The 25,071-nt window shown below is 38.6% G+C and overlaps 1 protein-coding gene across 3 annotated transcripts in view; it reads left to right on the top strand.

Annotated features, from left to right (window-relative positions):
* The window catches only part of TEX10 (testis expressed 10), a 60,198-nt gene that overhangs the window by 27,149 nt on the left and 7,978 nt on the right, over positions 1 to 25,071 (top strand). For all 3 annotated transcript variants that reach the window (XM_080378581.1, XM_080378580.1, XM_080378579.1), the window contains 2 exons: positions 14,969 to 15,057; positions 16,270 to 16,403. In XM_080378581.1, coding sequence (XP_080234707.1) covers positions 14,969 to 15,057; positions 16,270 to 16,403 — 223 coding nt within the window. The remainder of the gene's footprint in view (positions 1 to 14,968; positions 15,058 to 16,269; positions 16,404 to 25,071) is intronic.

The raw sequence follows: 25,071 nt of genomic DNA, 5'->3' as shown, positions 1-25,071 counted from the left end.
TCCACTGATCAGTTTTCTCCAATGCTTGATCACAAAGTCATACCAGTTACCTGTAAGGCTACGTGGTGTTGAGCAACCTCTACCCAGAATGTCATTGCTGGTGATTTTTATTCTGCTGCTGATTCCAGCTTTTCCTCATAAATACTTTGACCTGACAGTGTTTCTAGTGAAAAATGACCAACTAATGTGTATTCTCAAGTTCTGCTTACTTTCAAACTTTTTAAAACTTAACTTTGCTTACAATTACTACACTTGCCTAGCAACTGTGATTTGGCTGTTTAAGTGTCTTGTTAGAAATTATTCATGGTCTTGTTTTTGTCCTGGCCTGAAAGAGGGTGAGTTTGCCTACAAAGTCAGGGAGAGAGACCACTGTTCCGCCAAAGTGAGTGTTAGGCTTGCAGGGTTTTTACAAGGGTCTTTCACTTTGCTGCTTCTGGAAAAAATACACTTGCTCTTTTTCTATTGCTCAGTATTGTTGAACCTTGGATAAATAAGCAGGAATTAAACTTCTATGAATTATGCTTAAAGTGATTTTTTTTTTCTTAATGCTTTTTAGATCTTAAACGTTGTTTAGTTAAAATATGACACAACGTAATGTACTGTCAAATGCAGACCTATTTGAATTAGCTGTATAACACGTGAATAAGGTGACTAATGTGAAGTGATGGTGATGAAATTTATAATAGCCTGTATATAATGCATGACCACTATAAAAATGAAGTTGTCTGGTTTTGGGAAGGTGGACCTCAAATTTTATTTTAAAAAAATTAGAAGTTCTCTACCATAGATTGGAAATTCAGTGGCAAACCATATCATATTCAAAGACAGTCATTGTAAGAACTAGAATCAGCAATAAGCATTTAGATGCTTATTCTGTTGTTAGATCTTATTGGATTTTCAGTATGGTAGACTTTTATAGTAGTAATATAACTTTTCTAAAGATTATCAGAAAGCTGCAGGTGGGCTGCGGGCATTTGATTCTTTAAGCAGAAGGTGCAAGAGGCAGTCAGAGGGTGGTGTTCTTAGCAAAAGTAGGTTATATCCTGTCAACAGAGGAGGAGGAGCAACTTCTCACTTTTTGGAGTGCAAAAAAGATATATTGATTTTAACTTACGGCACTTGAAACATGTTTTACACTAAGTTGGATTCAAAGATTGTGATTTATCTACCCAGGAAGTCAATCTGAAATAACTAGATGAAAAAAACCCAAGTACTGATGCAGTTATACTAGCGCAGTTTCTTGTATTGATAAGCCCTAACAGTCTTCCTTTCTGGAAGATTGCAAATTCTGATGAAACTTGGGAAAATTGATACTACTTTTGATTGAGTGTTGTTTTTCTTTGATAAGGCTGTTCCTACTTCATCGCAAGGATGCTGTTAAAAACAGAAGCTTGATCAATTTTATTTAGAAAAACATCTGAAAACAATGCAAGTCCTTGGAAAGAATAAAATGAGTCTTACAGACAAAGTGAATGCAACAGCATTGAAAATACATTATCACCTATATAGCCAACTTGAAACTTGTACAAGTTCTAAAGGGCTTATTGATGACACCTTTTTTTAGCTCAGCTTCTTGATACATAGGTGAGGTTTATTTTGTGAGACACTACTTTTTTTTTTTTTTTTTTCTTATTGTCACAACTGTAGACTTTTTCTTTTGATCCTAAAGACTTCATCCTAGGATGCCTTAAAGAATTAGAACTAAGATCATGTCAGAAATGTTAGCAGCTGCTGAGGAGGGTGTACAAAAAAAAAGTTGCTTTGGTGACTTCAGCATGCAAACATAGGGGATAAGTAACAATATTTAACTTCTCAAGAACAGAAATGTCTGATGTATCTTTTTCCTTGGAAAAGAGGTACAGTTAAGGAAGTAGTAGGTTTCCTAGATGTGAACCTTAGCTGGGTTTTACAGGCTTCATAATCTGGCGTTGCACATAGGATACATGAACAAATTTTCTGTCCTTTACCAGAAAAGCCAAGCTGGATTGTGTCCAGTTTCCTGGCTTGCTTTTCTGTAACGATACGGACAAACTGGACTCAGTTTAAATGAGAGCAGACAGAGACCAATAGTCTGTAAATAGTGATACTGGGGAACTGACAAATTGGCATTGTTAGGCAAATCAGGCTGGGAAGGAGGGGGAGCCCTGTGTGTGAAAGGCTGTTGAAAAGGAACAGGAGAACACGACTTTAGCAGGATTAGAAATACAGACCTTACATGTAGAAAAATTGTTTGGTTTGAGTGGTAGCAAAATTTTCTAAAAGCAGAGAGATGGCAATGTGCTGTGTAGGAAGGGGGTGTAAATGTACTTCACTGGAGATATTTAAAATCGGGTTGGACAAAGGTTATTGTGGATGGCAGAGGGTAAAGCTATGAAGGAAGTAGAGGGACTAGGTAACTTCTGGTAATCATTTACTGCTCTTGGGATGCTTGGAGTTTAACATGCAAGTTTTTTAAATGAACAGTGCTATAACAAAATGTATGTAATTTCACAGTTCCGTGCCACAATCTGGTTCATGGGATGCTTTCTGTAGGATTAGGATAGCTTTGCATACGGAAAGTGATACAAATCAGTCCTTTGGGAGACATCATTTATGAGTAAACCCAGTGTTGTCAGTAGATGGCACTGTTTTTCTTCCAGTAGATTCATGTTCTGTTGGGTGTGGGGGGGGCGTTTTTATAATTTTTTCTTCTGTGCCACCTGCTTATCTGTCATTCTTTAAATAGATTGCATTCAGGAGCATCAGGGGCTCACTGCTGTGTTTGGTAATTGTTATTAATTTCTTCAAAAGCCTTTATTTCTGCGTTATTAATGACTAGCAGAGCATCTATGTTTTTACATGCATCTGAGAATGCACATATATGCCTATATATATTTGCCAGGGAGAAGCTGCATTAAGGTGGATTTGGTGGGAGTACATATGGATGATAATAAGACTGTCAGTTATTCCAGGAATAATCATTATAAACTCAAGGAACTCATAGCTTTTTGTGTATGTGTGTAAACTGTAAAAGTAGGTATAATGAATGTGTCCAGATGTCTTAAACCACAGCCCTGTGATGCTACCAGGAGGTAACATTAAATTATAATTAGTGTGTTAACTTTTAGGATTTTTTGTTGATTAGAAATGGATTTTGAAGATGTTCAATCGCTTCTACTTCTTATTTTTGCGATGGTGAAATGAATAGCCAGGTGGTCTGTAGGAGACCATTAAGACAGCCATGGTGGGCTCTGTGGGCCAAGAATGAAGATAATGTTGACGCTATTTCCACATATAATGGGAAGGTTTCTGAGTTTGGGAGAGTGATTATCTGTACTGCTAAATTATTAGGATGGTTTCTGTCATGTTTTTGGTCTATTTTCACTAAAGCTTCAGCAGTTAGCACAGGCCAAGGACAGTTCTGAAAACAAAGCTGCAATGCAGCTGCCCCATTTTGGGTGCTCGTATGAGCATGGACAGATTTATGCTAATTGATCTCTGTGCCAACAGACAGACTTTGCTGCTGTTTGGGTCACTGGAAAAGCTACAGCTGGTGAGTTTCAGGTGAAACTGAGGGACAGGTGTTGTCTTGCCTTAATTTCCCTGCTGTTCTTCTCCAGTGCCTACCTTGTGCCTGCTGTGTTGGACCTGAGATGTAAGTGACTTGAATAAATCCAGGCAGGTAGGGTTCTGAGACCAGGGTTTTGGTGTATAAATCTGTCTCCCCACTTTTGTTCACACATAAACAGGTGAGGAAAGATGTGGAGCAACATGAGTGAGCAATCTGTGACTTCAGACTGAGAGAAATGAGAAGTAGCAGCTTCTCTGAAGGAGATGACTTCTCTGAGTCGGCCTCTGATGAGCTTAAATTTACAGAGACATGTGGAGGGGTTTGGGAAGTATTTTAGGAAGTCTGCGTTGAACCTACTGGATGAAATTTTTCTGTGGTCTTTAGGTGGCAATACTTCGATATATTGAGACAAACCATTCACCTTGATGCAACATGTCATGTTTCTCAAAGAATTAACTTCAATATTTATTTTTAATGCATGATTTATTGGAATAACTGGTAAATAATCAAATAGTAGTTCTCTGCTAATTAAATGTTAAGGGTTTATAGTGTTGTGTGGGCATATGTGACATTTGGCATGAGTGGACCTTTGGTTTGAAATTCCAGTCTTAGCTTCGTCTCAACAGTGGAGTTCTGGCGATGGCTTGAGGATGTGAATGTGGACAGCTAGGCAGTTCTCTCCAGGAAGTGAAGAAATGTATTGATCATTGATGGTCTAGTAGGGACTAAGGCCATAAACTTTAGCAGTGTTATAGGTAGAGCTAGAAAGAATTTTTTGTGTAAGCCCGCTTTTTACGTTTGTAGGGCTATTGGGCAGCCTCAGAATGTTTGCGGGCTTATTTTAATGGACCAGTGAGGCATATGCTTATTTTTTTGATACTTTTTGGAAGACTGGCTTTGAGGCAAATCTTCTTGTCAGGTATGGAAACTTATTAAATGTTGTAAACTCACCTTCCTGTATACAGTAGATTGTTTTGTTTGTTTGACAAAAGGGAAGTCTGCTGTTTACCGTACAGCTTTTGGTATGTAAGAATTGCAGAGGAGCGCCATTTTTCACCATTGATTAGGCTCAGTGGTTTTGGTTGCTGCTACTTAGTGACTTTGTGGTGATTGAATGGCATATATTCTTGCAAACACATTTCTCTTTTTCTTTGCTTTTGTATAAGGCAGGATACTTAAGATGATTAATGTATAATCTCAGTACTTACTGTGATATATATTCTATGAAATATGGATTAAGAAATGCAGATTATAAGATTGTGATCAAATATATAAACCAGGAAGTCAGAATGCTGACTTTACAGGAAAAGTTCTCTGTCTCCTCTTAACATGTCTTGAGGTACAAATAAGGAAAACCTATTCAGTGTAATTACATAAGTGCAATTTATTTGTGTGCCTTGTTTATACATAATAGTTATTATATTTTGGTAGAACTTTTTATCCGTTGGAACAGTGAGTCTGGAAATCATTTCACTGTAATAAAGAATTGGACAGATAATGTTTCACTGCCTAGATAAAAAACAATGGGACTTAATTTATGGCATTTGTCTCTTGAAGTAGTGTCCATAAATGAGATCTCAAGTGGCTTCAAATGGCCATTTCTTATTCTTGTAGGGTTCTTTCCCTGCTGGGGAAAGAGTTGTTGTTTCTGTTGCTGTAGAAAAGGAGAAGGGTGAGGATCATATAAATAAAAGCTGAGTGCACTCTTGTAGTGAGGCATAAATCATGTGGGAGTTCCCAGTCCTCACAGGTTTGAGATAACTCTGGGAGTAACTTGCATTTTGCTTGTTGTAACTGTAAATGGACTCTTTCCTTCAGAGGTAGTACCTTTAAAGTATTCTGTTGCTTTCCAGACAATAGTGAGGTAGCTCAGCTGGCATCTCATCAAGCAGCCAGGCATGCTTGTTCGTTCCTGTAATCATCCAAAATCTGGTGTTTAGAAAAAAACTGGGATGGACATTTTAACGTCTGTTTGTACAAGGTGTAAAATACTGTGTCTCCAAATACATTACCCAGAGATGTTTTAGGGTCATAATAGAGTTTAAAGTTTTCTATAGTTATTTCCTTTTTAAGTATTACTCTTACTTCATTTAGTCATCCTAGTTATGTGATCTGCAACCTTTGACAGTATAGCTTTAGGAGGCACAGTGAGAATGCAAAATGCAGGTAATGAAGAGCCTATATACTACTTCATTAAAGACTTACTGAACGCGTTATTGTAGACAGGAAAAATATTATGTTCCCAAGAAGTATTTGCAAGCTGGAAGGAACTTGGAACCTATTGTAACCCATTATTGTGAATAACAACATTGGTAGAGCAAATGAATACAGTAATTCTCATATAAATTAATTATAGAAAAGATCTTAATGTATTTTTTGTAAAAAAAAAAAAAAAAAAAAAAAAAAGGAAGATATAAATAAAACTAAAATTTGACCAAAATAAGCTAAGTTTTTTTTGTTTTTAAAACAACAAAGAAAAACCACCAGCCAGACACTTTCAGGTCATTACAGGTGGTACAATGGAAAGTCAACTCAATACACCTGGAGAGTAAGTCAAAAAGCATACATGTATAGGAGAGTGTAGTAATTATATGAATGGGTTACTAAGAAAAGATGTAAGAATAGTAGGGTTTGTGTTCACTGTGAAGTGCTTTTTCTGGCTATATTTTCACACACCCCCAATTAAGAAACAAAAAAGGAGGAGGAAAGTATTAAAAAGGTAACAAAAATGCGTAAGCACTGTTGAATATAAAATAAAAAGAAGAATGTGCTTTCAGAATGCTGACATTTCCCTGACTGGTGCCAGTGAAGATGAAGGGTAATAGAATGATCTGTTTCCCTTGCTGCAAGATCAGAAAGGAACCATAGCTCTTGAGAATCGGATCCTGGGATGGGTTACAGTGCATTCCTTCATCCACATCTGCCCAGCAAATTTGCTTTTCCTTGCTACTGTTACGCAAAGGTCTAGGACCTGGGAGAGGGAGAAGGCTAAGCCTGTTTAAGGACACAGCCATCTAAGTTTGTCCCCAGGTGGTTGCTGGTAGTTTGATATTCCTAACCAAGGGGAAAAGAATTATATTGCTGCGCTTAAAATTGCACCAGTCAGTAAGTGCTGTTTGCTCATTAGTGAATGTTTCTTCCGATTTTTGCTCTCATTTATAATGTGTAAGCAGTTCTTTTCTTCAGACAACCTTTGTAAGCATGGAGCAAATAAGTAGCTGACAGGCTTACTTCTAACAATGCATAGTTCAAATTGTTGTTTTCTTAAAATAGGGTTCATATTTTTCCCCAAATCCCTTGTAATTCCTTGCAGATGTTTGTTGTATTTTGCCACGTCTTCAAATGGAAACACTTGATCCTACAAAAGGAGTAATGAAAGTTAAAACAAAAAACTCACGCTAACAAACCATTGCCTACGTGGTAACCTGTTACAGGAAAAGGAAGATAAAAACCCTTCACTTGCTCTCAGAGTTTATGTTCAGGACCTGTGCTGCCTGGAGCTAGGTTGGTATGAATGATAAGATGGGTACAGGGTTTGAGAGGTGTTCGAAGATTCGGGTTTTATTTATTTATCAATTTTAAAATTATTTCTACATCAGTCTGTGACAGTCTTGGTTTCCTGTCTCTTCAAGAACTGGTATGAAAACTAAGTGCTGATCCTTGTTGACAATGTAATGCAAAATTGATTTGATTAAGCTGATGCAGGAACCTGAGTTTATACTTTATTGCAGTTACATTTCAATTTGACAGAAATTATTTTTGATTAAAGCTAAACAGGAATAAACTATGCCAAAGCTGAGATAAATACCGGCACAGGACTTTTTAGTGTTTTAAAAGAACATTTTTTACAGTAGTGCAAGTACATGCCTACACTGGGGGAAAATGTTTTATGGTTTTCTTCTGTAAAGGTACAACAGTCCTTGTATGGTAGTTGCACGTGGTTTTGCTCCTTCCAGTGTATATTGTTTATACACACACGGCTCCTGAGAATGAGAACATGGGAGTGTTTCAGATGTATCGTAACATACTTGCCAAGCTCTCCAAAATAACAAATTCCATAATTGTTCTGTTAACTTCGTATTTGACAGATGTTTTTACATGTGAGCACTACTTAAAATGGTTGGCAGACAGCACTGCTACTAGTTACGCAGCTACGTGTCTGTAAAACATGAGATGTTCAGAGCAGTCCTGTGAGGAGGCGGGCTAGAAGACATACCTGCACAGCGTTGTCCTGCCATTGTTTTATGTAGCAGAGCAGTTCTCCTGGGCTCAAACAGTGACCCCTGAGCGGTGTGCTCAAGAATTTGAATGGAGTACTCTTGGCTCCAGAGTCCTGTGGAAGTCTTGTGCTCCTGAGGATACTGATCAGTAGCTGAACAGTTTTGTCGTCATAGATTAACTCTCTGGGCTGATATTAGATACGCTGTGTTCAGAGCTCATAGATGGCACAGGTCATAAAAACAGGAAGCCAAAAGAAAGAGGAACCCTTTTCTTCACCTCTTCCTGTGGATCAGTAAAGGATTTTTCTCAATACAGTGCCTGGTGGATCACAGTGGTATTCAGATTCAGTGATAACCAGATCCACAAATGATAATGGGTATTTTCCTACACATCTGTGGTCCTGTGTATCCACAGGATACTGTGATCCGCACAATCTGGATTGTGTGGGAAGTCTTGGCCTTGTTTCGTGCGGTGTAAACAACTTCTTTATGATCCTTGGATGCAGTGTGATTATTCCGGCTATTGTGGAAGAATCACTTTTCTCTGCTGCTCCTATTTCCAGGGTCTTAACTGAACTCCTGGATGGGCAAAAAGAACTACTCGTTTGTATCCTGATGAGCTGCAGAACAACAGAATGTACGTCTGGAAGGTGGTGGTGTGTCATCTTCAGGTTGTAGGTGGATGAACTGTCTCAGTAGCTTTGGCAAGAAAAAAAGAGTAGACTTGATTAGCTGCATGCTACTATACTAAGTGCTTTAGTACACTAAATAACATTGTAATAATATTAGTGGGCTTTGTCATTTCTCTTTCTGGATTGTTCCTGAATAGGCTGTAGAGCCCAGTGCTAGCACTGATCTCGTGAACCTCCAGTGATGTCTGTCTTCCACTGTATGAGCTGATCAGTTAGTTCTACCCACCATTTCCTACCTTTACACCAATTATCTCTTGACCTAAGGACCTTCATTCCTACACTCTGGCTGCTTAGTTTCCTGGAGTTCTTTGTCCTAATTATTATCAGCTCTTCCATGTTCATGTGCACCTACCCCTTAATATGTATGGCAAAAATGCTTTTTTTTTTTTTCAGAAACCATTCTGTCTTTTTTCCAAGCATGACATATGTATTCATGTCTCAGCTAATTTTATCTATCATAGTGTGTGTTAATTTGCTTAGTGCAGGCATTAAAGTTACAGACCTCAGTTATGTGGAACTTATTTTTAAAAACCAAACTAACCAAATGCAAACACATCACCATATTTGCCACTCCACAACGTGTAGGTGTTGGGTAACTTCTCAGATGGCAGGTTGCTCACAGCTGCCGGTAGTTCAGTTCATCCTTGCCTTCCCTTGCAGCTCCTTTGCATTGTAAATGCCATCTCATCCTGGTAACACCCTTCTGTTTTCTTGGGCTCCGTAACATGTTGTGCAGCTGCTTGAAGTTACAACAGGTCTTACTGAAGAGTTGTTCTGAGATGGAAAGCAGCACGGTTTGATGATCAGAGATGGGCAGAATTCCTCTGGTTCCTGTCCTAGAACCTTATCTTTCCTGAGCGCTGCTCTCATGCACTGGTTGTCTGCTGGGTGTACAGAATCTTGGGAAGTTTTCTGCTCCTGGTGTGTTTGAAGGACAGTTTATTATCAGTGTCTCAGTGGTTAAAGCACTTTCTGAGGATACAGAAAATCTGGGTTTGCTGACTTCATCTGAAGGGGAGGTTAATTTCCGATTTCCTAACACAGTGACTTAGTCATTGAACAATTTTGAGGAGGTGTACTTAATTTAATAATATATAAATAAATTGTATTGATTTTATTAAATTTCCACTGAGTTGAGGCCTGGAGTGCAGTTAGGTTCTTTTTGGGAAATGATTGAATCAGCTGGTGGCTGTGCCTATGAATATTTACGTGTTCTGTATGGAACAGAAGTATCCGTGGAAGAAATGGAGGGGAAGCTCCGTTTAGAATGGTGTTATAACCAGGAATTAAAGAAACAATTGTGGGAGGCCTTGCTTTAAATCTGTGATGAATGGTTGATAAAATGAATTTAAAATGGGATCACCTACCATAGTCTAAGTTAAGTTAGGTTTCTGATGATATTCTCTTGCAAATGTTGAAATAATTCTGTAAAGCTTCAGGAACACTCTGTGCTAGAATGTTTTCTACTATGGTGCTGGAAGCACTTCCCTGGCTGGTGAGAGAATTGGATTTTAGTTTCCTGAACAGAAACGCCAGACCCTTGATCTTACATTTCTTGAGTTCTGTAACCCTCATATTTAAGAACAAAAGGATGATGGTATCAGTGCCTCAGGGGAACTGTGAATCTTGCGTTTGCTTTTGGTTGTTTTACTTTAAAAATACTAGAAGACTGAACTCAGGGGGTTTTGAGATTCATTACGCTTTTTTTTTTCAATTTTATTGCTCAACAACAACAAGGTAATCAAAAACCCAATCCAAATTCTAAGCAAAAATTGCAGTGCTTTGATAGGTGTGTGGCTGTCTGAGTTTGAGCGGTGTGTTTTACAGGAGGACAAGTGAAAGGACAATTTCTAAAATGGCTACAGTAAGGTTTGCCAGGGTTGTTCTACCACACACCTCTAAATTACTCAAAGACTCCTTATGACTAGCTAAGTCAAAACCAATGCTTTAAACCTGAACCAGAAATCAGTTGGTAGCTAGTTTAGGTCAGGAAGCACAAAGTTAATAGTCTGTAGTTGAGAAATAACCACTTGTGCACAAACAGCAATAGTTTGTTTTGCAGCTGTGTGATACAGCCCAACCTGAAAGTAACAACAGTGTGAACAGAAGTAGTGAGGTCTGTCTGGAGTTAAAAGAAAAGTTAGCAGGAAGTGATGAAAGGAATGCATTGCATAGCTGCTGTGACTGGAAAATATTTGCTATGCTAATGGCAAGAGAAGCAGTGATTTTTAAGTTAATTATATTCAGCTTTTCTTTTAATGCCATTTCACATACAGAGCAGGTTACCTAAAGGTGGAATTCTAAACCTCAGTAGAGAGGTTCTCATGGAGAGCAGGTAACCTTATGGAAATTACAACACGTATTCATCATAGTTAATGTAGGTTTGGGCTACCTGACTGGAGGGGTCTCACATATATGCAATTTGAGAACAGGTTCCCATTGTCAGTAAAAATTTGTTCTATAAAAGGGAGGTTAGAATATGCTTATTACTACTCTTCCACCTATAAATTGGATTTTTAAAATTTTAGTTAAATGTCTAACATGTAGTTACAGGCATCTTGAAAACTTATTTTAAAAGTGCACATAGTTCTTTATAATCCATGGTAGTTTTAATACATTAAATCAAGATTTTTGAAATGGTTTGTAATGTATTTGTAGTATAGCAACATCTGTTCTAGAATTATTTCTTTAAAATTCTGTTTTCCTTATCTTATTTCGATTTCCTTTAACACGAACCTCAAAATTAAGCAGCTTTAGCTACATGGTAGACATTTGTGTTCTAAGATAATTGAGGCATCAACAACTGGTTAGACTTGTATTTAAACAAACCTGTGTGCTGCAGTGCTGTTCTGCTTGTGTTTGTAATATTGCAAAGACATTGGTCTTTGCCTTAATTTGTTGTGACGTATATGTTGTCTAGTCTTTGATTACATGATCTCATGTTATTTTCCCATCCTGTGTTCTGTATTGAGTGCATTGTGCTCATTAGAGGAGTGTTTACATAATGTTTTGCTTTGTCCCTGTTGTTTCAGTAAAAGACACCATGTCTTGTCTAATGTATTATGGCCCACTTGGAAAACAAAGTGATTCCCCCCACCCATGGAATTCTGTGTTGTGCTTAAGTATTTTCACAACCGTAGGATGTGAGGAGGGATACTTTTTCCAACTTACAGATGAGGAACTTAGACAAGGAAAAGGTGTAGACAGAAGTGCATAGAACTGACTTCAGGAATTCAGCATGAAACATTTGGGCACTGATTTTTCAGAATATTTAGCAATTTCTCTCTTGAAAGGAAAGGACTGACTTAGTTTCACTGTAAGTGCAAGTGGAGCTGTGGAGGTTGGATGGGTCTATGTGCTGCTCAGTAAGACACATGATGCTGTATCACTCTGCGGCTGTTACTGCCCTTTTAGTCTTTTACTCGCTGTTGAACTTTTGCGGGGCTAGTGATAACTAGCAGAAAGAAGGGTTGAGGGAAACCTCCGCTATGAATGTGGGTTTTTTTTCTATTCTAAAAGTAAATTAATACCTCATCTGATGATACTTGGGATAAATGTTTCCACTGACTTCCTGTCCTCTTAGTTTTAAAAAGTATTTATCTAGCATTTCACAGAACCTCTGCGATACAAATAGGGGTGAATCCAGTATAATACTTAGGTATGGTATTAAAACAGGTTTTAGAACCTGTTTCTTTACCTGAATTTGTGAGCTAATCCTTTCTTATACTATTTTTAACCATCACATGCCTCATACACTGTGCACATTACAGATGATGCAATAAATAAGGCAGGAACCGGTCAGGCTGTGTTATCCTTCATTGCATAGTCCTGATCAATCCATTCATCCATGATTTGAACAAGGCATAGATTTTTTTAGAGAAAGCGTGGCATACAATGTTACCATACTCTTAAGGCACATCCAGAAAGAAGCCAAGCTGAAGACTGTAAGCAACTTTCTCTGTCACTTTCTAAACTGAATGCTAGCTTATTTTTAACCTTAATGCTCTTTTAACATTAAGCCTTTTTAAAAAAAGTAAACTGCAGCTGGATGTGGGGGTCTCGGTTGTGTGCCCATGTGTCAGTGTAGGTCTGCTTGTAGATGAGTCTTAAAACCATTTAATAGCTCTGTCAAGGGTTTGTGTCTTACACTGCTTCCACGTTCCCAGGGTGGAACAGCAGCTCTTCTCTCCGCTTCCTCTTACATCTAGTCAGTGGCACTTAGCCTGGCATGCTGGTAGGATGCTTAAAATGTTTGTCCCGTTTTGTGAGTGTATGGATAGTCGGATGTGGGTAGAAAAAAAATCCTGCTGCAGTATTTGAAAGATTTCCAGATGTTTAGCAGTAAGTTTCAGAATCATTTTTTCTTGTCCAGGGATCTCCTGAACCTATTGCAGTTTGTGTGTTTGGCAGCCAGCAGTAAATCTGAGTTTTCGTTTAGTCTCTTTGGGGTTCATGTAAAATTATTGCATCCACTGGTCCCATTATGAAGAATTTGACACATCTTCTAACTGTTGCATGGAAAAATAGTTTTACATTTTATTATTTTAAACTAGATTCTGATAGCTTTGTCATGCAAGCCCCCTACTCCTTAAATTCAGATTTATCAAAGTTCTTCCCATAATTTCTGTCTTCCTGCCCAAGATTTTTTTTATTTTCACATTTTGATGATTCCTGTTGCAGCTCGTCATCTGATGTATCTCTTCCAACCTCATGCTTTCCCACCGTTTTGGCCAGTGATTGCATCATAATTTGAATTTCTGTCTCCGTTAAGTCCTAAATTTTCCTGAGTCTCTCTTCATGTTCCCCAGTGCTTATTTTGGTGTAATGAGTGGCCTCACGTCTGACTCATGATCCCTCTGCATTGGATTCAGGCAGCTTCTTCCCCTATGCTGAGCAGGACACAAGCTGCATTGTCTCTCCTGGTTTATAGATGTAATTCTGGTGTGAATATGCACCTTGTTTAGGGAAATAATCAGCAAGACGTGTTGCAACCTCAGTTGACTATGTGTGTGAATCTCTGTGATGCTCTAGTGAATTGGACCGAGACCTCCTTGCAAGGAGAGAAGAAATTTTCCTTTCTCCTGGGAGAAGGCTACTAGCCACGGCCAAGGGGTTTGTCTCTGGAGAGCTCAGTGGTGTCAGCCAAGTGTCAGCCTTACCAATGAGAGAGGTGGAGAAACCACGGGCTAAGGATAGGAAGCAGCGAGCCAGGCCTCAGAGGAGGACTGAAGGCCTGGGAACTAGAAGGGACCATGCCAAAGTGCCAACACCTCAGGGTCACTACGTGGCCTGAAGTATGCCTGGAAATAAGGTTCTGTCATTAAGGATACAAAGTGAAGTAGGAGCTTTATTTAATAAAGCCTTTCTTTGTTCTCTCATGCCTACCTGTGGGGTTTTTTCTTATTTTTTTTCTCCTATAGCTATCCTATGTGGTAGCCTGATTAAATCCTGAATTTTTTTCTTTATAGAAATTCTGGTGTTTGGGTGTTTTTTTTTCCACTTTGTTTTTGAGTAGCACCAGCCCCGTGCATATTCTAGCGGTTGTTTTTGTGGACGCTGAATGGAAAATTGCATTCAGAAGCTCTGAAAACTTGCAAGATGCTAAGAGCAGAAAGTGCAGTCTCTTACAGCAAAGATCCATAGTCCACAGTGCAAGTGCCAAGAGCAGCATCGAAGTAAACGTATGCAAAATGTGTATTCAAAGTGATGTAGGTCTGAGCTTATAGCCTTTTGAGTAAAGCGTGAATGAGACGTACTTGTTCCCAGCCCCTGGCTTTCTCCTGGTTCTGCAGTGATACATGGGCAAGACACTACCCTTAGCTGGTCAGTGGTGTCTGTTTGCTCTGACTTTCCACAAGCACATACGGCTTCTAATTTGAGAAACAAAAGTAGGCTGGTGCTCTACTTCCTTCAGATCGCCCCTAAAAAGGGAAGCATCAGGCAGCTTTGATAACAGGTTTGCTCCTGTCTTTGCATACTGCTCCTTTTTGTGTTCTAAATCTCAAAGCAAGTTTTAATTTAGTTCTGTGTTTAATAGCTTTAGCTACTCTAAAATAGACGCTGAGATTGCTTTTAAATTGGGATCTATCGTTCATGTAAAGAGCTGTATTAAAAGTAGTTGATGTAAGGAAAAATGCAGCCCAGCTTTGTAATATAATGACTTTTACCAAATAAGGGGAATAAAACTAATATAATTTATTGTATGTTGGCTGTTGTCACTAGATTAAAGGTTATACCGGTATTTATGAAAAGTTGTTATCTTGGTCATTTAATCAACTTAACAACCTAGGCCTGTGTAGGGGTACAAAGCTCAATATTACCTGCCTTGTAAAGAGCAAGTTCTGGTTTTGAAGCTATTTAAAGTGCTATTCTAACAGGAGCAGTTAGAAACAGGAATGCTAAAATTAACAATTTAATCATGCTAATTGATTGTACATTGTGCAGGTAGGTTGTGAATTTTTACTTGCATGGTTTTTAATGAACTATCTGCTATTGGTTTTGTGTAGATCATCCTTTGCAGGCTGGAAGTGCCAAGTGCAGGATAATTCAGTGAATGATGTGGACTATTTCAGCTTCTTGTTTTCAACCCTTATAGGTAATCCATGTGCATGTCATAATTCAGAATTAACAAAATGAAATCTGGTTTGATAGTCAATTACTGGATTTAATTTAGAATAAATGGTGTAGTAAGTACTTCCTGAAAGTAATTCTAATCTTGTTACATGTTTTTGATAGGAAGTACCCTTTTTTTTTTTCGTGATCTGGTTTTTGACACCCTGTTTTTATAACTTTGCCATTTGGGCTGGAATATTTGCATACTGTTTTCTTCATGCTAGCCACTTTCTTTGAAAAGTATGGGGAAAACCTAAATTCAGCATATGACATGAACAAGATTATTTTTTTTTTCTAGATTTAAGTAAATGCCTTTTATTGGCTCATAACAATACAAATGAGTGCCTCTGGGATTTCCTGTGGACGTGCTTACACTATTAAAAACATTCCATCAAAATAAAATAAAGTATGTTGAAGTGAGCTGCCCAAGGTCAGCATGTGAGCAGAATTCCTTCTGCTACTATATCCTTACTCAGATACAAAAATAATTGTATTGTGTGGTGATGCAACTTTGGGAAATTACAGTGGTTAAAATGGCATAGTATTACGAAGAAATATCTTCTACTAAGTTGTGCTGTGGTAAAAAGAAAGTGTCCTTTCTTCATCATCTCAGTCTGCCATAATATTAAACTATCTTGTTTTCAAAAATTACCTCTTTTTGATGAAAAAGTGAAGAGAGCTGTACTGATAACCCAGAAAACAAAAGCAAAACCGAAGTAACTGTTTTGGTACAGTAGTCCCATTATACAAAACCAACTAATACTTGGCTAGAAATAATTAGCCAAAAGATTTTTTTTTATTATCATTATTATTTTTAAAACCCTGAGGTTATATTAGAAGGTTTCTGAGTTATTTTAAACACACAGTGACCTGTCTTGCATTATACCTGCTTTCTAGAAAATTTTTTTAAAGATACATATGTTGATAATGACAGCATAACATTGGCCTTTTACTGTTTTTATACCACTTTATAACTTAAATGGGTATGCCCTTGATTTTTCAAATATTTTTGTTTTCTTTCAGAAGTCAGAATTTGTATTTTGATACACTTAATTTAAAATACCAAGCAAGAGCTTTTAACAAAAAAATGTTATGCAGACATAATCTAAAAGACAGTGTTTGTCAATAATGCTGTTGAAGTAGAACAGTGCTTGGCTTGTTTTGTGATGCTGTTGTACCGCTTCTTTTTCTCTAGGGTTTTCAAGAGAGGAGTTGACTAGTCTCCAGGGCATTAGAGGAAAACCACACATTAGCCAGACACAGCTTTCACCTGTCCGTCTTTACCTAACTGATCTGGACCAGTTTTTACACCACTGGGCTGTGACAGAGGTAATACATCAACACTAATTCTAAATGACAGCATACAAACGCCGAGTGCTTTCCATCCCTTTTCCACAGATGCCTAAATCTTGTTGTGAGATGAGTTGAAAAAAGAATGAAAAATGTAATAGCTGTCAAACAGCCAATGTTTTTCTACAGTCATCAGATAATATTTTGAAGGAAGCTGTTTTAAAACTTGAATGTTCAGACATGTAGTATGCAAAACAATACTTGTGGAAAAAACGGGTAGAAGCCTTGGTGGAAAATTCTTACAGTAATAAGATTAAGACCAGCAATGTTTTTTAGCTTTCAAAAATAAATTAATTGAGAAATACTAATTATGAAGCATTTTCTTTGAGAGTAAAATCCACTGTTACCTAAAAAACACTTGCATTACATGAGATTTTAATTTGGAAGTAGTACTAAATTTGCATTGGTGAATATTTAGAATAACTTCTGATGCTTATTTAATCAAAATTTACTGTGATCAAACTTTGTTTGGTACTTTGTAATCAAACTTGACTGTGAACTCAGTTCCAGCTTGTAAGATCGTAAGAGCTGAAAACTTAATTTTATTGTTGGTTCTAAAGAGATCTGAGGCAACAGATTCTGTTCAGAACAGGTGCATTAGTCTTCATTCTGGCTCAACTCATTTTATTGCTTAGCTCACCAGAAACCACTTTAAGGTGTGACATCATGTTTAATGACATGCCAATTTGACAGTATTTATGAAATCTCTGTCATGAATACAGAAAGAAGAGTGTAACAGAAGTTTTAGTTGTATGATTTCTTCTGGGATTTCATGGCGATCTTTTTGGTTCAAGAAAGCAGTACAGTAGATTTTTCTCTAATTCATGAAGTTCAAGTGATAATCTGTTGAAGCTAATGATAGTCTGAGGGGTATATTGAACGTGTGCTATCACGTATTGAAAAGTATTTCAAGTACAAGTTGTTGTTTGGTACCGTGACTAACACACATCTAAAGATGTCCTGCCTTCAGTTAGCTGGCCTGTGGAACAACTAAACTTTTTCTAATTTGTTTTTTGCCTCTTCTGAGCAGTAATGAAGCATTTCTCACCAATATCTTTCTCACTTTGAATACATTCTCCAGTACGGAAAGACTGGAATGCTTTCTGTCCCTGTCCCGTACAGAACTGTTCCTCTGAATGCACCAGAGGGATTACTTGTTTCTCAAAGAGTTAGCATAGTCCCATACAGCATCTGAAAGATTTGTTTATACTTCATCTGTTTCTGAAAATGCTGTCTCTTGTGTCGTCTTCCTCTTTCTGCGTCTCTTCCACAAATCTATCAAAGTTGCTTGAGGAACTACACAGTAGGACTATTGTCACTTAGGGACAGTGAAGTTGTTTGATTTGACAATAGCTTGTTTGTGCCTTCGGTTCCTGGTTGCAAGTTTGATTTACTTCTACCAGTGTTTTCAGTATTTCGGTGCCATCAAGGAAAGTCAGTATTTTCAGAACCTCGAGACGTGCTTTTGTTAAAAGTACTTTTTCTTGGGAAAGATACAAGGTGCGCTCTCAGGTTCTCAGAAGTGGATGGCAATCATTAAGCCAAGAGCTGGATATCCTTGGTTAGTAATGAAAGCAGATCTGGACATCCTGTGGAGCATTGCACTACTTCCTCAGTTATGTGGCAGTTCTGGAAACTAAGTTATGAAAGGAAGAATAGGAACAAAAATCCCACACATCAGAAATCGCCGTGAAGAGTGATGAACAAAGAAAGTGGAGCCTGACTCTTTTCAGTAGTACACAGTGACAGGACAAGAGGGCACAAATTAAAACATGTGAAGTTCCATCTAAACAGAAGAAAACTTTTTCACAGTGAGGGTGGTTAAACACTGGAATGATTAGCCTAGAGACATTTTGGTTCCCATCTACTCAAAACCAGGCTGGTGCAGTGCTGGGCGACTTGCTGTGTCTGACCCTGCTTGAGCAGGAGTATGGGACTAGAGGAACTCGAGGGGATCCCTTCCAACTTCAGTGATTCTGTGATTCTTTGAAAATGTCTCCTCTTAAAAAACCAGAACTTTTGTTTCACCATCAATAAATCTTGTTATTATTATTTTTTATTTTAGACCATAATGAGATTCCCAGTGTCAGGATATTTTAGTTTATTTGGTGGGTGGTTACAGTTAATGTATGATCTGCAAGTCAGACTGTTCCTGTTAAATGCTTGCCAGAAGGACTAGTTGGTATTGCAGTGCTATTCGGGGTCTTCCCCTGAAAATTGCTATGGTGGTTTTTTTTCCCCATTAAATTTGTGGACAGAGAACTAGGGGCACCTCTTCAGTAGCTTGCTTTCTTATGTGAGGAAAATTAAGATATTCTTCCCTTTTGCCTCTGATCTGGTGGTAATGGTCTCTGGGGTGCACTGTGTTCCAAATCTCTTTTTTACAAAGAGAAGAGACCGCTATTAGGGCAACCACTTCCTTTTATGAATCACAGGATTCCGTTCATTTCTCGCTTGGCTGGTTTTGATCTCAGATGCAATTGTCGATACAGTAAGTCATATATAAACAAAACTATGTTGAAGTTATACTTTAAAAAAATCAGATGTTAGGCTTTTTAGATGACTGTTTGCTCTGTGTTTAAATATCTAATGCACTGCTGTGTTCAGTAAGTTTTAGAGGTTTTTTTTCCTCTTCTCCTTGTTGAGTAACAATTCTTCAACCTCAAACCTGTTGACCCATATTCTATTTCTTGTTCAGTTTGTAAAGAAAACATGCTGGGGATTTTAGTCCATAAAAACTTTGGGCTTTGGAAACTGGACCATCATAAAATAACAAGAAGGAAAAACATCTACAAGAGAATCCTGGCTTGGTGGAAAAGCCTTTCAGTTCACAATTTGCCAAAAGTTGCAGAGGAATGCTTTTTGTGGAGCAAATAGTTTCCACCAAGTATTGAACAAACTACTTTCCTCTCAAAAGAAAATAAACCAAACGGCAGCAAAAACCCTCAAAACCCAGAGCTGCAGCCTCTGGGGAGAAGAAAACTCCCAGCAAATCATGAGGCTCTTCTAGGATGTCTTGAAAGACAGTGTGATATGATGGCTTTATGTGCATTGAGTTTGAGCCAGGTAGGTATGGAGACCACTTTCCTCCAAGCAGATGTAGTTTAAGGCGTGACACAATTTCAGAATCAAAATATTTTTAGCTGTGACAGAAAACTATTTTAATAAAGAAGTGCTACAGAAAATGGCTTGAATTGGTCATGCTTTTGTGGAACTGAGTAGAACGGCACAGTTTCTGAATGTTGAATCTTTCATGCTTTCCCTTGCTGGAAAAGGAAGTTTATGGTGGTTCTGAAATGTTAAGCAAAATACTTGTAGTAATTTAAAATACCTAGTAACTGAGAACAGCCCTCCGTTGGCTGCAGAGCAGGCAGCATTCACACCTCTACTTCATGTTAAGAATTGTTCATTTAAAGGCGTTCTCATTGTGTAGTTGTAACTCAGGGTTTCCTTGTAACGGGAGAACGTTGTGGATGAAAATAAATAAGGAACTGATGGAAGTAGAATTTGACAGCCTGGTTTCCTATGAATGCATGAGACTAGTGATTAGATTCTTATTTTTATTAGTCCACCCATCTTCCTCTTTCTTCCACCACTAGTTTTGTCTAAACCATCGGCTAGGTTTTGGTGCTCTGCTAAAAGTATAAAGTTGCAGATACTAGTTGCCCATAAGTTTTATGAAAATAAGCAGGTGGAAGAGAAAATGCTCTAGATTAGCACAAGGCAGTTTATAACTGAATCTGCATCCCGCTTGGCAGCAGCCAGCTAGCCAGCCTGCACACGCATCACCCTGGACCGGGCTCAGCACGTGCTGTGGCTTGGCCCGTGGGGGTGTCGAGGGGTTGTGAGGCAGGAGCAGCTGGGGTTACAGTGCTGAAGAAATGGGAAGGCAAGGAAGCACAAACCTGGAGGAGGCCATGGCTTGTTGGCTTTACTGCTTGCTGCTCGACTTTGTTTTCAAATCCAGGGGAAGGCAGTCCCAGCTTTGTCGCTAGCTAGCTGTACTGTGCAGCAAGTGCTGTGTATTTCTAATGGTAATGAACTGTAACAGGGAATTTATTGTGTGATGTCTGCAGGCCAGATATGTGGAGGAAGAAAGGGTGTCCTTCTGGAGAAAGAGCAAATTGTGTAAAGGAAAAGAATAACTTGAGGCATTTTCAAATGGCAGTTTGGACTTTTGGAGTGTTAATATAACCAGTGCACTTGGCAGCATGTAGCTAACTGTAATTGGTGAAAAAGCCAAACAAATGCACTTCTGATAGGAATTAGTGGTTTTAAATGGTTTATAAAAAAAGCTGTTTTGAGATGGGTAGTGTTTGTAACTTTTTTTTTTTTTTTTTTTTGTCGAGAGAGTGGTAATCGGTATAGTGGAAATCTGAAGCCATGTTATTGTTTATAAGTTTTTAGGTAATGCTGATTTTCACTTAAGGAGCAATGCTTAAGACAAGTGTCCCTTTAAATACATTTTTGTGTAGCTGTAAAGGTTAATCTTCATATTTTGTCTAAAAGATATATTAAACGCAGAGACCTTTGTTCCTTTTATGGAGCAACTTCTGCTTAAAATGACTTCTACCTTATTAAAGCCAATTATTTAAAATCATGCCCTGTAGCCAAAATAGATGGGGCTCTAGGATAAATGTTGCAGCCTTAGGGAAGAGGCTTCACTCTTCACTCATTCTGACTGTGCCTATAGTGTTTGTTGGTAATACTGTTCACTCCCCTGTAATTGAATCGCTCTGCCAGTATTGAATGAAATGGTGCCAACAGAAATGAACAGCTTAATAAGGCAACCGTGTATACATGATAATTTCTGTAGTAATATTTGGTGTTTGTGACACTTGAATATTGTGGAGGAGGAAAGCAAATGATAATTTGAAGGTTCTGCTCGAAGTTGAGATTCTAGAGTTACACTGAGCACCTGGCTGTCTTGAAGACATAAAATACTCACCGAAATGTTTAAAACGTTTAAGAGCAATCTAGGGAAGGTCAGCTGATTTTAAAAGCAGTCTTGGAAGTCAAAAACATTAGGATGCATGCAATGGGATATACTAATCTGTGTTGAAAACGGAGAAGTCTTACAAGTGAAATAGAGTTAGGAAGGCTGTATCTGCACTGACATGCTATGAAAAATTGCAATAAATCAATAAAGGTAACAAGTCAATGCATGTAAATGAAAAGTCCTGCAAGGATGTTTGTCCTGAGAAGTAGAAGGTGGTGTTGCAGCACTGCAGTTTAACTTCAAGCAGAGATTAACACTCAAAAAACCCACACTATTTTTAAAATATAGATTTTGAGTTGAGGTTCCTGTAAGATTTCAATTTGTCTTTATTGAGATTTTCAGTTTAGAGTTACATTGGACAGAAAAAGCAGCTGAGAGTAAAGTATCCGTTCTGAATGAGAAATACGCTATAATTTTTACCCTCTTTAAGGAGAATTTAAAAAATTCTGTGTAAGCCCATTAGTGTTTTGTAAAACGATGTTGTATCCAAGTTTAATGTTTAGAAATGAAAACAATGTTTTTTCTTGAAAAGTAATGCAAATTCCAAAGAAACAAAAAAGAAACCATAGAAATAAATGTAATGCTTCCTAAAATGAATAAAGCTCTTTTTCAAAGCACTCTTCCATAATTTTCTTAAGACATAAAACTTTCAAAACCCCACAAACACAAAAAAAATTCCCAAACCCACAGACAAACACAAAGCCAAAAAAACCCCAAACAACTAACACAAACCAAAAAAACCCTAATTTAACCAAAACACAAACTCCCAAACAACTTTAACTTGATCTTCAGGCCAGTGTTCAATTCTACCTGCATCATGTAGTTCCAGTTATCTTGCAACATCTTATAGCTGGGAGCTCATGTGTTACTGTGTGTAACTAATGTGAATTAACACCTGTACAGTTACTGTGTGTTACGCCATATATTCACATCCTGGCTTGTGAGACCTAAACTAAAGTTGCTCAAAAAACCCGGCTTGGTGTGGCAAGAGCTAGCTTCCCAAGTGTACGGTTTTCTGTGTTTTCAAGCCCTTTTGTTTGGGTACGGGGAAGGGGTCAGGCAGGTGAATTTGGAGGCTTGCACATCAGATGTTCCTTTGACCATCCTGCAAGTGGTCTGACGAGGAGGCATCCGTGAGGAGGAGGAATCGGCCATGGTAACGTTTTGTAGCTGCAAGGAAGCTGCAGAGCTGTGAAATTAGGGCTTAGTGTTGGGTGCAGGAGGATGAAACTAAAGCTCCTTGGGTAGCAAAGCTATTTTGTGATGTCCTTTCTTTGAATTTTGTTGGAAAGATGGCTCTGAGAAGAGAAACAGACATGTGCCATTTTCAGGTACAGCTTCATCTACTCCTGGATAGCATATTAGTTGTTGAGCACACAACCTGGTTTTGCAGACAAAAGAGCAATGTTTTCAGGTATGCCTGTCGGTGAGAAAATAGGATTGTCTCTTGCCTGTAGTTCTCTGCCTCCTGGCATCAGTCTTGCTGGTTTCCAGATTTAAACACGTGATCAAATTGTTGGACAGGAGGTGAGCAGGGGTGATTGCCACTCATGTATTTGTGTCCCATGGCAAACCAAGATACCTCCGCTTGGTTTAGTTGGCTTTTAAATGTAGGTTTAACGTTAGACTGTGTCCCTCAGCCAAGGAGTCTGCAGATAGGCAATCACCGTGTTCAACAGATGCAAGATGAATGAATTTGTATGTTGTAGTTATCCTGTTCCTGAGCCAGAAATTGGACATTAACTGTGTTTTGTAATCCTTCTAAGTCTTTGGAAATATGTACTCTTAGCAAGGTGTGGGACACAATGCATGTTCTTAAGCATTTGTAATTCTTAAGTTTCTGTATTCTTGCACTGATAGCCTGAATGTAAAATTAACCACATAGTAGGTTCCCCCCCCGCCATTGCCCACCTATGTAATGGTCTCCTTCAGGCTCCATTCTTGCTTTTTGGCTTTTTCTTTTTTTAACCTAGGTTTTGTTTTGTTTTATTGTGATTGTGTGTGAGGTTTTTTGTGTTGTGGGTTTTTTTTCTTTCTTTTCTGGAGTCACTGAATCAGGAATACCTTTCACATCCGCCCCTGTGAGCTTAACCAAGGCAGATGAACAAAGATCTCTTGTTGTACGCAGCTTTCTCAACAACTCAGGGCACTGTTAATATTGCCCTGTCAAATCAATTTATTTCAGAAAGAGAAGCAGCACCTGTCAAGGGAATACACTGTCTGATAAGCTAGGGTGCTTCAGGGGAAGCTGGCCAGGCTTCAGACGACAAGCTTCATTGCCTGCCCCATCACCTGAAAACTTCTCGTTTTCTGTGCTCTACAGTAACAGGTTATGCTGGATAGAGTCCTGCTCCAAACAGTCATTTCGCAAGGGCTTGGGAATTGACTGCAGAGCAGCCTGTTACATTTTAGCTACCCATGTTTGAGGTGGATGTCAGTGTGAATCGAAAAATACATTTGAAAGTTCACATTAGGATATAGTGTCTGGTGTATGCCAACTTTCTTTTTAAATAAAACCACTTCTCTTGGAGTCTGAACTGTCTTTGGTCCGACTCCACAGAGTGGCTTGCTAAAATACTTGACCTGTTAGCTTTCCTGTTTGCTTGGTTCCTCTCTGTGCCTCACACTTGTGTGTGTCTTCAGAGGCAGGTGAGTATTTTTCTTTGAAAAAGAGTACTTTGCAACATTATTAAGCTTGAAATAATACGTAGATTTTCCCTGGAGAGTTACTGATAAAATACCTGCCTTGAGGCACGCTGAGTCTGGATTCTGTCACGTTAGGGAAGCGTTGCGTGATTTAGGAAGTGGGAACAGTTAAATAATGAACAAATTATAACTCTCAGTTCACCTTTTGTGCGTGTTCCTGTTGCCGTGAGGGCTGAGATTGAGTCTTGGCTTCCTGGGGTCATCGCAGCTCTGCCTTCTGGAGTTGAGAGCATCCTAACAGATAAGCAACATAAACTGGTGGATCCTGCTGGTTGTGTATTAGAGCTATGAAAAGCCTGTTTCAGATTGGATTAAGAGGCGGCAGCTAGGTTGGCTGTCAGCAGGGAGAGTCCTTTTAACTTATCCATTTGAAGACCGAAGTAAAATAGTACTCTGGTGTTAGCCCAAAAAGTGCTTCTGGGCTGCCCCCTCCTCCGCTTCATTTTAGCTGGCTGCTGTTGGAAGTATGTCTTGAGTATGGCAGGCAAGGAGGCCCGTGTAGTAACAATTTCCTGAAGCGCTAGTAGGGAACCTGCTGTTGTCGTTGTGTGGCTCGTGAGTGTGATGGAAATCTGCACTCGCTTGATCAGTAGGGTTTGCTTTGAAAAACTGCCAGTGGATTATGGAGCCTGTAGTATTTGCTGTGTAATGCCAACAGATAATCCCCGTATTTAAGAGAATGCTTTTCTTTGGTTTTATTTATTTAAGAAGTGGACATTCAAACAAAATTAAAAAGGAAGAAGAAAAAAACCGAAACAACAACCCCAACACCGCCCCCCCCCCCCCCAAACCTCTAAACCAAATCTGTTATAAAATACTTGTCTCAGAAAGATAAAAAAACTCACTATGATCAGAAATGCTTGTTCTCCGTCCATTCACTTCAGTAATACTCTGAAACAAAACTACTTTGGCTTCGGTCCAAAATCAACTTATGAATGTGCC

This window comes from Falco punctatus (genome assembly GCF_963210335.1).
Source record: "Falco punctatus genome assembly, chromosome: 3".
Lineage (NCBI taxonomy): Eukaryota > Metazoa > Chordata > Aves > Falconiformes > Falconidae > Falco > Falco punctatus.
Note: the sequence above shows the minus strand (reverse complement) of the source record. Positions and strands in the feature narration are given on the sequence as shown.